We start from the raw sequence: 16751 nt of genomic DNA on the forward strand, positions 1-16751 counted from the left end.
CAGGCAGAGCTCCAAATTCAAGACCATCCTGGTCTACACAGTGAGTTCATGGATAGCCAGTGACACAGAGAAACACTGTCTTGGAAAAAAAGTGTTCAAATGGAAAAAAAATAGAGAGCAAATTTTATAGATGATATCATCTGATTTTACATCTGTAATAGAAGCCAATAGAGCCAATTGGTAATTTCCAAACAAACACAGAATATAAAATCAAAATGAAAAGATAGTGACATTCCTATTCACCAACAATAAATAATCTCAAAAAATTAAACAATTAAGAGGATCAAAAAACATTTGAGAATAAATTTAACCAAATTAAGGCAACAAATACACTGAGAAAATACTAAACACTGTTGTAAAACATTAAAGGTCTAACTAAGTAGAAAGTGGACTAGAACACCTAATATCATGAAAATCCTCCTCAATCTGATCTATAATCAATGGAATATAGTCCCAACAGGATGATTTATAAAAATGCTATACAGAAACTCAAATGGAAAGGGTGGAAAGATGGCACAGCAATTAAGAACACTTCCTGCAGAAGACCTGGTTCTGTTCCCAATACCATGTGGTGGTTTACAACTGTCCTGAAACTCCAGTTCTAAGGGATCCAATGTCCTCTTTTGACCCCAGCCCCTGGGTACCAGGTATGCACATGGTGAATATATATATATACATATATACAAGCAAAACACTCATACAAATAAAATAAGCAAAAACTTTAAAATTGTTTTTAAATTTTCTCTCACCAACACCAGTCAGATTGGGAAGGAACAAGCATAGGACCAAACTAGTCCCTCTGAATGTGGTTGACAGAGGCATGGCTGGGGCAGACTGAGGGGCCACTGGCAATGGCACCAGAATTTATCCGTACTGCTTGTACTGGCTTTTTGGGAACCTATGCTCTTTGGATGGATACCTTGCTCATCCTAGATATAGTAGGGAGGGCCTTGGACCTTCCCCAAAGCAATGTGCCTTACCCTTTCTGAGGAGTAGGGGGAGTGGAAAGGGGTAAGTGGAGGAAATGGGAGAAGGGGAGGGAATAGGAACTTGGATTGGTATGTATAATGAAAAAAAAAAGATAGTTGTTTTCTTTTTTAAAAAAAAAAATTTAAAAAAAAAAACAAAAAAATTTTTTTCTTCTTAAAAGAAAAAATAATCCTAATCCATGATGGCGTTGACCTCACCACCCATCTCTCTGAATTACTGAAAATCAGTCAGGAGATGCAAAAGCTAGCTAAGATATGGGAATTACATTAGTTCTCAGTTTTCCAACTGCTATACTTCCACTGCTAAGTACACCAGAAACAGTGAGGAAAAGAAACATTGTAAGTTGGGGGTGAGGGGATGGGCTTGGTTCAGACAAGGTCTTAAAATGTGGCCTAAACTATCCCAGAACTCTCCATTCTGCCTTGGCTTCCCCAGCTGCTGAGATTACAGGTTTATACCAACATACTCAGCATTAAATATAGTATGTCAAGTGCTTGCTATACCAACTACAGATAAAGACTGGTAACTTCCAGCATTTGTTTAAGAACAGGCACTCATAAGCATTCACAGAAGTATTTTATCAACATACTAATGTAGTTAGATGACTTGTTCAAACTCCTCACATAAATTAGGGATAATGGGTCAGTAGAGAACAACACGGCCTTCCTCACATGGCATTTTATTAACTAACTCACCTTATGAGCAGCAAAACTCGACTCGTTTTTCTCTAGTGCTCTTTTTGCATACTCTAGAGCTTCATACACCAAAACTTTTTTTTCTTCTTCTGACGTCCTACTAAGCTGTGCTATGTCACGTGATGCTCGTGCCAGACGCCACAGTAACTCTGCATCTTCACTAATTTTGGAAAAAATATAAAGACATCTTAATTCACACTGAGAAACTGTTAGCAGTCACATCACTAATGAAAGTTCTTTCGGTTTACTAAGGATATATCAAGTATCATATAAGACACATCATTAATACTATTATTTTCTTTCATAAAAGCCCTTACTTGCTAAAAAGTCTATTGAAATTTTCCATATTATTTGCAAGCATTAACTTATCTATACATAATATCTAAAACATCAACTTCTTGAAAAAATATTGTTGTATTTAAGTTCTCTGAACACTCTTTCTCAAGCTCAACATGTAACATGAGGCTTGATTTAGTAAAATTGTACTTCATACTACCCCTAACTGGGTCAGATACTACCATAAAAATACATTAGCTTTATGGAAAGAATCATACTCTATAAAAATGGAACTGCGAGATCCTTTTCCCCCAAATATATTTGGCCAAAAAAGATGTGTGATGGTTATTTACTTGTACATAAAATTAATGATTGAACAAATGCAATCTCAAGCTAAAGTTCAATGCCATAATGCTGTATGACATACATCAAGTAAGGGCATTGAACTCCTTGAAGACCTGTTAGTTAAATACAAGCATATAAGACAAAAAAATGGCTAATAATTAAAAATCACAAGAGATAAAAAATGTTTTAACCTTAAATTACTTTTTATTAAATGTATGTGTGTTCAAGCCTAATTTGTATTTTCTCTTTGTTAATGAAAAATAACATTCACTTAAATGTTGAAGCTAAAGGTATCAAAAATGTGCACCTTACTTTTCAAATAAGCAATGTAAAATGCCCACACAGCCAACTCATGAAAACACACTGAAGAAGTAAAGACTTAGTCTACAGATACCTACCAACTAAAGTTGAGGGGAATAGGAGGGGTGAGATTATTAATAAAAGTAGATAAAAAGCAATTCAATATTCCAGAAGTAAATACCTGGAATTGCCAGTTAGTCACATTCAACTCATAGGGTTGAGGTTTCCACCGCTACCCTCTGAAAGAGTGCACATTCTACACTAACCATGTAGTCTAGGACTAAAAACAGAAAATGGAAGTATTTGCTGTTTCTCTGAAAATTCTAAACACAGCTTTCATTCAGTAGTGCCACACTACTCCCATTCAAAACTCCAGTAAATTCATTTAACTCTTATACCAATTAGGAATTACTTTTTTAAAAAACAAGAAATATTCATGATAATAAAATGCATATATTTAGTGTTACTTTTATGAACCAATGCAAAACAGAAAAAATACTTCAACATTCAAGTAGAATAAGAACAATCTTTACAAATCAATGAGATTCAAATAGCACTTTTCAATCATTTACTTTAAATAATGATTTATTATAAAATGAACTCTAAGAAATACTACTTTGAATAAAAAGTCATACAAAAATTTTAATACCAAGAATCCTTTTGTTGTTAACAAAAGCTTTTTGAGTTAACCTCAAACACAGATAAATCATACATTACCTTTCCTTGTACTGTGTGAGCAACTGATAAAGCTTCTCTGTTTCTCCACTTTCATATAGGTAGTCTGCTTGCTCAAGTATTTCTTCAACTTCCAAAGCATAAAATGAAAATAAAAATTACCACTGTTATATATGCTAACAAAACCAGACACAGAAACTACCATTACATCAGAAATTCTGAACCATCAAGGTAAAAGTACCGTATCAGTAGCATGAAGTGATATAGTAAGTGATCTACTGAAACCACAGGGAACACAACCCAGACAACACAGGGTACTAAATTTGATTAATACATGTTTAAAAATGAAAAACAAAGTAATTCCTTATGAGGAATTCATGGCACAGAAACTACAGTCTTCTTGCTGCTGCTGTTAATTATTATGCACTGTAGGAAAGGATGATATAGGGAGAGATGGTTCAGTGGTTAAGGCTAGAGTTTGCTTCCCAGTAGACACGTCTGGCAGCTACAGAGTGTCAGACACCCCTTCTGTCTTCCTTGGGTAAATGTTTCCCACCTCTTTCTTTCTTTCCTTCCTTTCTACCTTCCTTCCTTTAAAATGTGCAATCTCTTCTGATTCTCAAAAGGAATTCTGAAAACCACACTGTGATACATAAGAAAAAATACAGTTACAGTACTACAGACTCACAACAGGTACTGCTGACATAGAAACCACATTCTATAAAACAATTTTAACTTTTAGAGTAAATCACTTTCAAGTTAAAGTATGAGAGTATAGATATCCTGTGGTGAGGTAAGAAACACAAATATAATGAAATCTTAAACTTGGCCTAAAATGAATACACCCAAGTTCATAACACTTGAGCAAAATTTTTTCAAGGAAGAAATATCAATGGTGTGAAACCTGGCATGTATATGTGCTAGGAGCTTTTGACTTTCTAGTTTTCATTTGCTTGTTTCATTGAATGAATTGCAGTCACATCAGAGTCATCAATACAAAAACAAAATACTCCTTAAGTTATACTCAGATGGGCTGGAGAGATGGCTCAGCAGGTAAAGGCTAGGCTCAAAACCAAAAATAAAAGTTTGCTCAGGTAACCAAAATTTTCAAACTTCTGTGTTTTCTTTATATAGGACTTGCTTAATACATGGAAAATAGGCAAACTGACAGTCAAGGATCAGGATAACATTATCATCCAGATCTGAGGCAAATCTTTCCCACCAGTAATTCTGTGTGTTTCACAAGTACAGAAAACAATGCTATTAAAAATACTAGGAAATAGTACTTAATTAGCACTGAACATCTGTCTGTTTGTTCATCCTTGAGGAATGTTTTAAGAGTGTGAAAAGAAGAGAAATGAAGGGATACATGAAGAACCTTTAGGTTGCTCACTTGTGACAAAATCATCTCCTAAGTGGTTTACAAGTAAGTTTCTACCTGCAGGAGGGTACTGCAATTTAGTAATCTAACCCACAGAGTTTATTTTTTATTAATTATTTTTTACATGCCACTCCCATTTCTCCCTCCTCCCTCTCCCCTCACCTTCCCCCCGACCCCATCCCCATCCTCATAGAGTGTAAGGCCTCCCCTAGGAAGCACTAAATCTGCCCCATCACCTCGAGACAGGACCAAGACCACCCTCCCTCCCCAGAGCCTAGACTGTGCAAAGTATGGGAGCTCCAAAGACAATGGGCTCCACAAAGTCAGTTCATGCATTAGAGTTATATCCTGGTCTCACTGCCAGTGGTCCCATATACTAACTAATCCACACCTCTGTCACCTGTATTCAGAGGGTCTTGTTTGGTCCCATGCAGGTTCCCTAGTTGCCAGTCTGGAGTCAGTGAGCTCCCACTAGCTCGGGTCAGCTGATTCTGTGGGTTTCCCCATTTTGGTCTTGGGCCCTTTGTTCATATCATCGTTCACCCCTTCGATTGTACTCCAGGAGCTTGGCCCAGTGGCTAACTGTCTCAGAGTTTAAATTTTAAAGAAATGTTTTTTGACTACTTCTTCATTTCTTGTCAGACTGGGTATTTGCTACCACTTTGTGGTAAGCACAGATACTAACATTAAAAAAAATATAAAATTCAGTTAGAATGCACAGTGGTTGAGTGTGCTTAGCAAGCAAAAAGCCAAGTACCTTGATAAAACAGACAAAAAAGTATAAGGCCCAGAAAACAGTCCCTAATAGGTATGAAGTGACATACTCTCATTTGTGCCAAGATGCCATAGGACTGAAACTAGTTACGAAGTCCAGTCAGTTCATTATGGAAGATGACTACACGAGGGCAGGCATCTCAGAAGTGTGCACGGGTCTAAAGAGAAGTCAACTTGGAAAACAGCAACACTGATGTCTTTGTTTCTTTCCTTTGTTATTTCCAGACCAAGCGTGTACTAAAGAGATTTTCATTTTCTTTCCTTTCTGCTGGCTTAGAATATAGTCTATATCTGTTTTTTCTTTAGTCATCTGTGGTGATCTGAATAAAAATGGCCGCCAGAGGTCTGTATATTTGAAAACTTAGTCAGCAGGAGTGGCACTACTTAAAAGGATTAGGAGATGTGGCCATTTTGGAGGAAGTGTTATTGCGGGGTGGGCTTTCAGAGTTCAAAAACCTAAGCCAAGTTCTAGTGTCTCTCTCTTCCTGCTCCCTGTGGATCCAGATGTAGAACTCTCAAGCTACCTCTCCAGTACCGAGTCTGCCTGAGTGATACCCATGCTCCCTGCCATGATGACAATGGCCTAACCTCTGAAACTGTAAGCAAGATCCAATTAAATGCTTTCTTTTATAAGAGTTGCTGTGGTCATGGTATTTATTTGTGATAATAGAATACTAGCTGAAACTGTCATCCTTCATTTTTTCACCTATATATTGTATTTAACAATGTTTGAAGTTAAGCTGGGTGTACCTTGGAAAGTAGAAGCAGTTAGACCAATGTGAGTTTGAGGTCAGCCTAGTGTACATATTGAGTTCCAGTCCACCCAGAATTACATAGTAAAACTCCATCTCAAAATATAAAAGAAGATAAAATGTCTTAAGTTAATCACTGTCTTGTGGAATCTGGTTTTCTGCTGCTCATTTTTATTGTTTTCTATTTTTTAAGTCTTATTTCCTGTTTTGTTTGTTTTAACAGTACTGGGAATCAACCCAAGGCCTTGCTGGTACCAGGCAAGCACAATACCGCTGTGCTAGACACCCAATTCTTTTGTTTGAATTTTCAGACTAAGTCTCTCTGTGCAACACAAGCTGGCCTCAAACACTAGGTTCTCCCAGCTCAGCCTCTTGAGTGTGGGGATTCCTGTCTTTAAGTCAGCGTTTTTACTCTTATACAGTCTTACTTGAATTTTCCACACACAAAACATACTTTTGTTCTTGGTTCATAGTACTTCTGAGATTTACTACCTGAGTAGTTTATTTCATGTTTACTATCTGAGTGGTCCATATTTTATTAAGCCATTAAAAAGGATCATCCCAACTTTTCCCATCATCAATTTCTGTTTATTTTTTGTTATCTCCTTCCTTTTACTTAATTTGAATTTTCTGATAGTCGACACTTTATTCCTCCATTGTTCTATTTTAACAAACACAGTTAAGGCTATTAATTTTCTTCCTATTTCTACTTTAACTTAGTCCAAATTTTATCCTTCTTTGTGAATTATTTAGAAATGAATTAAGTTATCAAACATACTGAATTACCTTGGCCAACTTTTTATTGTTGATTTCTACTCTGTTACATTAGAATTGGAAAATGTGAAAAAAAACAGTAATTTTATTAGTAGTACTGGGGATTGAACTTAGGACCAAGGTCAAACAACTAATCTACCATGGCCTTGTGCTGATTATTAGGAAAAAATTAGACTTTCTTTATTATCAAGTACACAGTACCTGTTTTATTCCTTTTGGTTTTATTTTTTAGGTGGCTTCCTAAGAAGCCCAAGATGGTCTTGAACGAAAAAAGAAAAAAGAAACCAATCCTATGAGGTCCAGAATGTTGTATCAGTCTCTAGGATGCTGGAAGGGCAGGCATGCACCAAACCTATTTCCAAGTATGCAGTATTTTTAGAAATATCCCACAAGAGTGTGTAAACAATGTATTTTGTTAGTTCATATTCATCTAACAGACTAAGCACCATTGCTGTACTGCCCCAAATTTCCATATCATTGTAAATACTTTATTGCTTGATCCACTGTTTTGTTTTGCTTTTTTAATTTTACATTTTTAGACAGGGTCTTACCTAGTAACTGAAGAGATCTGCCTGCCTCCACCTCCTGAGTATTGGGACTAATGGGGGACTGCGTCATGCCCTGGTGATTTAACTGCTTTTTTTCTTTTAAAGCTGAATTAGCTTGGCATAGGCAGGCTCTTTTACATACAGAGTTCTAGGCTGGCCAGAGCTACATGGTGAGACCCTGTCTCAAAACAAACAAGACTCCCCAAAACATAGACACAATCAAACAAAAAGCAAAAAAGCTGAATTAGCTATTCACTGAAATATATACATGCTGCAGTGTGCAATTCATTGTCTTTTGCTATCCTGTTTCATTCTACAAATACAATGAACCTTCAAACTTTTCAAAATGCAATAAAATAAAATAAAATGATATTCTTGGCTCAAAAGTCCTACAAAGAGGGCTGGTAAGACTGCTCAGTGGATAAAGGGACTTCCCACCAAGGCTGACAAGTTAAGATGGATCTCCTGACCCCATATAGTAGAAGGAAAGAATTCCCAAAGGTTGTCAACTGACCTCCATTACCATGCTGTGGCCCCCTCACAAGCCACAAACAAAATTAAATTTTATATATAACTAAAATTAAAAATTATTAAAAATATAAATTATATACTATTAAATTATATATATATATATCACTGACTGACAGCAAAGAACATATAGTACTATTAGTTTCATTATGCATTCAAAAATAAGCAAATGAAAAAATTTCAAAATCTTTGGCTGAGAGAATAAAGAATTTGCTCTACAAGCATGGGATCTTTTAGATCCTGAGTACCCACATAAAAAGCTGATTTTGGCATCACACATCTGTAATCCCAGCACTTGGAAGCAGAGCTTTGTCTCCAAAATTAAGTTGAAGGAACTAGAGAGATGGCTCCGCAGTTAAGAGTACTGGCTGTTCTTCCAGAGGTTCTGGATTCAATTCCCAGTACCCCCATGGTAGCACACAACTGTCTGTAACTGTAGCCCTATGGAATCCTATATCTTCTTTTTGTATATAGATATATGCAGATAACACCCATATAACTAAACAAGTAATAATTAAAAAGTTGGAAAGCCAAAGAAGAAGTCACAACATCAACCTCTAGCATATGTGCACAGGGTTACACATTCAGCCACCCACAAAATAAATCTTCAAAATCTTTAGCTTATGCTTACCTTTGGCTGTGGCATGAACCACGGCAGCCCGAGAAATGACTTGGTAGGTTTCGAAACCCAAAAAAGACAAAGCTGAGAACAAAAGGCCTCTCTTGAAAGGTCGTGTGTTTCTTATCACCTAGAGAAAATATATTAAAATTATGAAACTCAGAAATCATAAAGAATTTGCAACCCTAAGCAAAACATAACCATTTTTCCCACCTCTAAAGCAAGTAATTACTGAATGCTAGAAACCGAAAAAAAAATTGTTTGCCAGTTCCTCAGTAAAACTACTTCAAGCCTTCCATACTGTATATCTTTGTAGTAGATCATCATGTACACAGCACTTGTTTCAAGACCCAGAACATCGAAATGAATGAATGAATATGGCAAAGTGACTGTTACATTATTATAGAAATTTTTAGAGACAGAGGTACTACATATTAATAATAAACTTATCAATTAATTCATTTATCTTGTAAACCAACATATAACAAATTATAATTACAGTCAAGCTGAAATCTATAATTACTACACATAAAAAATATATACTGGGCTCTGGAGAGACAGCTCAAAGGTTAAGAGCACTGGTTGCTATTCTAGAGGTCCTGAGTTCAATTCCCAGCACCCACATGGTGGCTCACAATCATCTACAATGAGATCTGGTGCCCTCTTCTGGCATGCAGGCAGAACACTGTATACATAATAAGTAAAATCTTGTCCAAAGACCCCATAATTTTTAAATAGAGGATGAATAATCATATTTAAGATGAGTATGATAGCATATTATATGCCTATAATCCCAATACTCAGGAGATAGAGGCAGGCGGACCAGGAAAATATTACAGTCTCAGGAACAGAGTTGCTGAGTTTCTGTTCAAGAACAACTAGAATAGACCTGAAGCCCAGCCTCAAACAACAAGCAGATTTGGAATCAGTTTTTACAATCATCATCAGATAATTCTGCCCAATTACGAGAACAAACATGTCACTCCTACAACTCTTCCCCTTTTCCATCCCTCTTCTATTTGACACAGTAGCATTTTTTCCTTTCTGTCAAATCATTTGACCAGCATGAAAACAAACTTCTATCTTTATTTAAAAAGCAGCCTGTAATTTTTTTCAATATTTTGGAGACAGGATCCCACTTTATAGCCCAAGGTGGACTTGAATAGCTTCTTGGTCCTTCTGTCTCTGCCTCTAAAGATGGGATTAAGAGGTTCCAGCTATTTTTTTTTCCTTCTGAAACAACCTTTGGCCAGATATGTGACTCAGTGGTAAAGTACTTGTAAGATCTATGTTTAATTTCTTGTAAGATTTAGGTTTTAATTTTTTGCTGAAAAAAAGCACACTTCCCCTTGATTTTAAATCTCATTTCAGTCTCCATTCCCAACTCTTTCAAAACGTTCTCCATCCTGTTTGCCTGTTTCTACTTTCTAGCTCCTATTTTCTCTTGAACCCACAGATTACGTATTTTATTTCCTCTTAGCAAAACAACATTATAGGAATAAAAATAGACAAGTCATGAACTTATACTAAATTTTAAGACCAGCTTTACTGGAATATTCACTAATAAACTACATACTTGAGGGTACAATTTTAAGACATATATAAGATGGGAAAATCCATTCTCATCAGCACAATCAAGATAATGAACATATTCATTAACTCAAAACCAATTTCTTTGTAATGTGCATTGTGTTTTGTTACTGTTAAAACAGTTTAGTTTGTTTTTGAAATATTATTCTCTTGGATTTTTTCTCCTGTCTCACAACCATTCCTTCTATTTTATTAATTCATCTCCAATGTCTCCTTATCTGTTGTACATGTCTGGAGCTTAATCCTAGACCTCTGTTTTATATGTGTTCTTATTTCCTCTCACAGTTTTAAATACCAGATTTGACCCACTCTATCTCTAACCTGGATGTCCCTTCTAAACTTGAGAATAACTCAACATCTGTCTCTATATGAAGTGTATTATGAATTTCAAGACACGATTCTTCCCACCAACCCCTCTCTTCTCAGTTTTTCCTATTAAGGTAAATGGGAGCTATACTCTCCTAGCTATTTCCTTTTATTGTTTTGTTTTTATTTTTAGATTCATTTATTTTATTTTAAGTCCATAAGTGCTTTGCCTGCAAGTATGTGTGTGTTCTGTGTGCATGCCTGGATCCTCCAAAAGTCAGAAGAGGGTGTCAGATCTTCTGGAACTGGAGTTACCACAGGTTGTAAGCCACCATATAGGTGACCAATGATTGTAAACCACCATGTAGGTGTTAGGAACAGAAACAGGTCCTTTGAAAGAGCATCAAGTGTTCTTAACCACTGCCACTAAGCTATCTCTCCAGCCTGCTTGTTCAGTTTTTAAAAACAAACAACAACAACAAAAAAAAAACACACTGACTCATCTAGATTCTCTCAGAATCTACATTTAATACACATCTAAACTTTTGATATAGACTTAGACTAAAAAATGGAAAATATATCACATTCTAATTTTTTGAATGTTCTGTTAAAAACGAATACTCAAGAATATTAGCACCAGTGACAAATCAGCCACAAAATAGCATTTCATGTTCAGAATGCATTCTTAATTTTTAATTAGCAGTTTGTAGTCTCGCCTAGTAGATAAGAAGTCCTGGGTTGGATCTTCAGCACCATATAAACTGGGCTTGGCGGTGCTCTTCATCACAGTATCAGCCAGGGAGGTGAGCACAGGAGGACCAGGAGTTTGTGGTCCCCTTAGTTACATACCTGGTACACACAAAATCTTGTATCAAAAAAAAAAAAAAAGAGGAGGAAGAGAGGAAAAGTTGGACTAAGGAGATGGTATGCCAGGCTTATAGGCATGATGTTAGTGCCTAAAAAAAAAATTAAAGGGGAAAAGACCAATATATTTAACATAAAATTTTAGTTGCCTACTAATCCACAGGTAGTGACACAGGAGAAAGGTTGTATATACTACTGTAATTTGAGAAAAATGTCACATTTAGAATGCTCAACTTTTTGTGCTGAAGTAATATATAATTTTCTTAACAGGGTATATTGCCATTGAGTAACTATATTTCTCACTGTTAATTCATAAATTGACAGTTCATCTGCTGAGTTCTGATCAGTTTGACTAATATCAAGCAATCCTTTATTCCTTTATTTATCTCTGGGAACGTAGAAAAAAATAGTGTTTCTATGGTTAAAATAAAAGGCCCGGGACACCTCCAAGACACTGATAACTTTAAGAATGTATTCAACAGCTAGAATATGCCACTTCACCTTGTACCTCTAAAGTGGAATGTAATGCTTTTTATAATGAGTTCTTAAGCAGTAACAAAGCCATAAAGATGACTCTGGATAAAGGTACCTGCCACCAAGGCCTTATGACCTGAGTTCAATCCCTGGGACCCACAGGATAAAAGCAGAAAGCCAATTCCCACAAGTTTTCCACTCTAGCATGCATCTGAACATATATACAGAAAGTAAAATATAATTACAATTCTTAAAACCATTTCATATAATAAGTATGCTGTAACATGAGGGTCGACTTGTTGGGGTATCTGTCCCACCCCGTATCCCACAGCTGGTAAGTTCCAAAGAAAATCACACGGAATCTACCTTAGGTTATAAACTGATTGGCCCATTAGGTCAGGCTACTTATTAGCTCTTATAACTTATGTTACCCCATTATCCTTATCTACGTTAGCCACATGGCTCAGTACCTTTTCCAGCGGGGCAGCTTACATCTTTCCTCTCTGGTGGTCTGGGCAGAACTGCGGAGGGAGCTTCCTGCTTCCCAGAATACTCCCAGTCTCTTTTCTCCACCTCTACTTCCTGTCTGGCTTTCCCGCCTATACTGCCTGCCTGGCCAATCAGCGTTTTATTAAAATGTGATTGACAGAATATAGACAATTCTCCCGCATCTGTATGCTCTCAGACATTTTTATTTCTTCAACATTAATTTTACTGACTTTAGAGTCATTTTTTAAAAATCATTAGATGAAAGGAATATGTTAAAATTCTTCCCCTTTTCTTTGTAATTTTTGCCACAATATCTTCCTCTTAACTATTAGAATTCCCGGTGATGGATACAAGGCCTACTTCTTGGTGTAATATTAAATACTTTGAATATTTTACCATGGCTGAAAAATACAATTATTTATGAGCCGATTATGGTGGTTCTTGCATTTAATCCCAGCATTTAGGAGGCAGGGACAAGAGGATCTATGTGAGGTCCAGGCCAGCCAGAGCTACAAAGAGAGACCCAGTCTGAAAAACAAAGCAAACAAATAATTACATGCTAAAATTTCTAAAGATAATTAATTGTCAGACTTCTTAGCTATCCATAAGCCAACTTGGCCTTCTTAATATAGTCCAAAATATAACTCACTTCCCCTTTACCCCTCAAATTTCTTTTGGTAGTCATTTCTCACACTATCCATTAGGCTGTTTCAGCTAGAAACTAAAGAATTCTCCTTTACTCTTTTTTTTTTTTTTGGTTTGGTCTTTTTATTTGTATTTACTTTTTTCGAGACAACAACAGGGTTTCTCATAACCTGTACCACGAAACTGTAATTCTGTCAAACTCTTTGATCTCATTCATCTACTTACTTACATTTCCACTAGAGTTCAAATAACATTTCTTACCTATCCTACACCAAGTTCTCTGTAACATTCACTCTTGCATATCCATTCTGACCACATTTATTTTTCCTATGAGAATCTATTGAAATGACTACCTGGTTTTAAATGCCTTATCTGGCTTCCAATAATCTTAAACTAAAATCAGAAATACTTAAAACAGTTCATAAGGCTTTTAAATTTTGTAGTTATTATTGTATGGTGTGAGTACAGATGTCATGTGGCGTGCAGAGAACAATTTTGGGGACTCAGTTCTAGCTTTCCACAGTGGGTCAGAAGATCAAGCAACTCAGTCTATAAGGTTTTCTGAATCTGGTTGTCAGAGGCAATTATCACAGGCCATGGTAGTGCACATCTTTAATCCCTGCACTTCTCTGTGTTCGAGGCCAGTCTGGTCTACAAGGCTAGTTCAAGGACAGTCAGGGCTACATAGAGAAACCCTGGCTCACGCACACACACACCCTGCCTCCCCCCAAAAAAGAAGGCAGTTTGTTCCTTGTATGATATTTTCCTTTACATGTACTGTAGATTTTCTGACCTTACTTTCCAAGATTAAGTGGCTGGAAGACCACAAAGTTGACACTCTCTCATTATCCTCTTTGACTCCCTGCCCATCTTGGGGAAAGTCAGCTGTAATGTCTGCTGGCAACAACAACCTTGTGGAGAAAATATCTGCTTATTGCCATATGAAAGTGTAGAAGCAGAAATTCTTCCTTCTATCCTTAGAAACTGAACTTTCAAAAAAGCAAGAGAGGCTGGAGAGATAACTCATTGGTTAAGAGCACTGGCTGCTTCTCCACAGGACCATGTAGTGAGGGGCTGCAGGCAGGCCTGCTTTTCGCCTCACCCAGCTCCCGCACAGCTAGCTTAGTCCCAGAAATAACAACACACAAATTGTATTTATTTAAGCACTGCCTGGCCCATTATCTCTAGAGAGTTAGTTCCTGACTAACTCTCATATCTTGATATTAACCCATTTCTAATAATCTGTAGCACCACGAGGTGGTGGCTTACCGGAAAAGATTCAGCATGTCTGACCTGGTGGCTGGCTCCATGGCGTCTGGCTCATTGCCCTCTTCCCAGCATTCTATTTTGTTTATTCCGCCTACCTAATTTTCTGTCCTATCAAAGGGCCAAGGTAGTCTCTTTATTGACCAATGAAAATAACACAATAGACAGATAGCCTGAAATACTACGCCCACATTCCCAACAAATGGACTATGGGTATTTTCCTTTGTTGAAAAAAAAAAAAGAGGGAAATGGTGTGGGAGAATTGTCTGTATTCTGTCAATCATATTTTAATAAAACGCTGATTGGCCAGGCAGGCAGTATAGGTGGGAAAGCCAGACAGGAAGTAGGGGTGGAGTAAAGAGACTGGGAGTATTCTGGAAGCAAAAGCTCCCTCCGCCACTCCTGCGCAGACCACCGAAGAGGCAGCATGTAACTTGCCCAGCTGAGAAAGGTACGGAGCCATATGCTAACATAGATAGTGATAATGGATTAATGTAAGTTACAAGGACTAATAAGGAGCCTGACCTGATGGGCCAATCAGTTTATAACCTTATGGAGTCCTGTGTGTGATTTTCTTTGGGCTTGCCGGCTGTGGAGTACTGGGCAGGACAGAAACCCCAACAAGCCGGCCCTCATGTTACAGGACCAGGTTCAGTACCCAGCACCCATGGGGTGACTAACAACCATTAGTAATTTCAGCTTCTGGGGAATAGGGGATCTGATGTCCTCTTCTGGTCTCCTCCTGTACTAGGCATGTATTTGGTGCACAGACATACATGCCCGAAAAACACCCCTACATAAATTAGCATAACATAAATTAAATGTTTAAAAAAGTAAATAGGAAGGTAAGTTGTTGGCTTAACTTTCATACCTGAAATATCAGCACTCAGAAGGCTAAGAAAAGAAAGCCACCTGGGCTACACCTTAAATTCAATGTCAACCTTGGCCATTAAAGAGGCCCTGTCAAAATAAGCATACAAACACAACCACAAAGCAAGACAAAACAAAATCCTGAGATTTTAAATAAGACCTCAACAGTTGAAAGCCTGGCTTAACCTCATGAGAGATCTTATGTTAGACACCCAATACCTGACCTACACACATCACAGATAATAAATATTTGTATTAAGTAGGCATTTAAAGGCGTCTTTTAGGGCTTAAAATAACAAAAACAGTTCAATATATTTTAGGGACCAATGCCATCCCTCTTAAAGAATAAAGAGGGTCATGACCAGTCTAATAAAAATATCAGAACTAAGACAATTAAAAATTTTCAGACAGCTTTAGCATGTATAGAAATAAAGAAACTCAAAGATAATTACATAAAAAAATAAATTATCTTATTTATTGAAAATTTCGAAATTAGATCACAGGCATCTTTTGCCTCAGGGTGCTAGGCAAGGGCTGTAATGCTGAGCTTCTTTCTTTCTTTTTTAACTATTTATTTCGAGACAAAGGCTCACTAAATTGCCCAGACTAGCCTTGAACCTTCTCGACAGCCCAAGTCGAACTTGAATTTGCAACCCTCCTGCCTCGGACTCTTCAGTAGCCAGAACTACAGCATTGAGCCATCACGCTGGGCATAACCCGAGTGCCGCAACCCTTCCTGTTCTATTTTCGGACAGGAAGGGCAGGGAGGACGCACACAAGCTCCACGGACGTCTAGCCGGGATGCAGGACCACCCGGGACTCCCTGCCGAAGGAGAGGGCAGGCCCAGGACAGCGGGTTACCTCGGAACCACAGTGTCCCCGGCTGCCCCAGGTCCTCGCCAGCTGACGGAAGCTCTGGGTGGCTCCGCGTCGCAGAGGGAGAAGGCGCCACAGTCGCGAGGGCAGCGCCATGACTGACAGCTCAGCAGCCTGACAGAACGGGGCGGGGCGAAAGGCTCCTCAAGACCGCAGCTCTCCAGCTTCCCGGCCCGCACTTCCGCCACGCCCGCAGCTTCCGGGTCTCGGGATCCAAAGACCGGAAGTAGCTCGACGGGGGGGGGGCGAACGCGGACGACATCACGCATGTGCACAGCAAGCTCAGTTGAGCGGGAGCGCCCTCCTCTGGCCACTGGCGGTTGTCCTAACTTTTGCGGGAGCTTTTCCTCCCTTTGGCCAAAGCATAAATTAACAGAGCAAAACTCAAAGCTCTAAAGTAGACCCAATAATGTATGCATGAAAGAAAAGGTGATTAAAAGCAATTTTTCTATAATTCTCCAAAGTCTTCAGAGGTAAAGTGAATCCTGGCACTTATGGTCCTTTTAGAAAATAAATGCTTGAATGAATTAAATTGTGCCACATAAGGAAGACAGTGGAAAAATTCAGAGGCTGGAGGTGGTGGAAACTAAATTTGGGGAACTCATCGAGAAGAGGAGGAAACAAAGCCCCACCGTGTCTGAGTCAAGAAATACTAGGAAGAGGAGGAACCCTACAATAGCCAGACGTTCAGAGTCTAGCATGCATGAAGTCCTG

The 16751-nt window shown here is 38.0% G+C and overlaps 2 protein-coding genes across 5 annotated transcripts in view; one reads left to right on the forward strand and one right to left on the reverse strand.

Moving 5' to 3' along the window:
* The window catches only part of Wwp1 (WW domain containing E3 ubiquitin protein ligase 1), a 113867-nt gene extending 106406 nt beyond the window's left edge, over positions 1-7461 (forward strand). The window contains exons 25-26 of one of the 3 annotated variants that reach the window (XR_014997228.2): positions 5941-6034; positions 7195-7461. Coding sequence is in view for 2 of the 3 variants with exons in the window: in XM_085676975.2 (XP_085533101.1) it covers positions 7195-7258 (64 nt within the window). In the remaining variant the exon portion in view is untranslated. Of the gene's footprint in view, positions 1-5940; positions 6072-7194 lie in introns of those variants that run through there. The other 2 variants (XM_085676975.2, XM_085676976.2) reach the window with 2 other exon arrangements.
* The window catches only part of Rmdn1 (regulator of microtubule dynamics 1), a 30702-nt gene extending 14484 nt beyond the window's left edge, over positions 1-16218 (reverse strand). The window contains exons 1-4 of one of the 2 annotated variants that reach the window (XM_048420127.3): positions 16023-16212; positions 8670-8787; positions 3324-3411; positions 1686-1845 (exon numbers count right to left, since the gene is read on the reverse strand). In XM_048420127.3, the coding sequence (XP_048276084.1) occupies positions 1686-1845; positions 3324-3411; positions 8670-8787; positions 16023-16133 (477 nt within the window). In that variant the 5' untranslated portion in view covers positions 16134-16212. Of the gene's footprint in view, positions 1-1685; positions 1846-3323; positions 3412-8669; positions 8788-16022 lie in introns of both variants that reach the window. The other variant, XM_048420128.3, reaches the window with a different exon arrangement.
* Between the last annotated feature and the right edge of the window lie 533 nt (positions 16219-16751).

Source organism: Myodes glareolus, chromosome 16 (assembly GCF_982192425.1).
Source record: "Myodes glareolus chromosome 16, mMyoGla1.1, whole genome shotgun sequence".
Lineage (NCBI taxonomy): Eukaryota > Metazoa > Chordata > Mammalia > Rodentia > Cricetidae > Myodes > Myodes glareolus.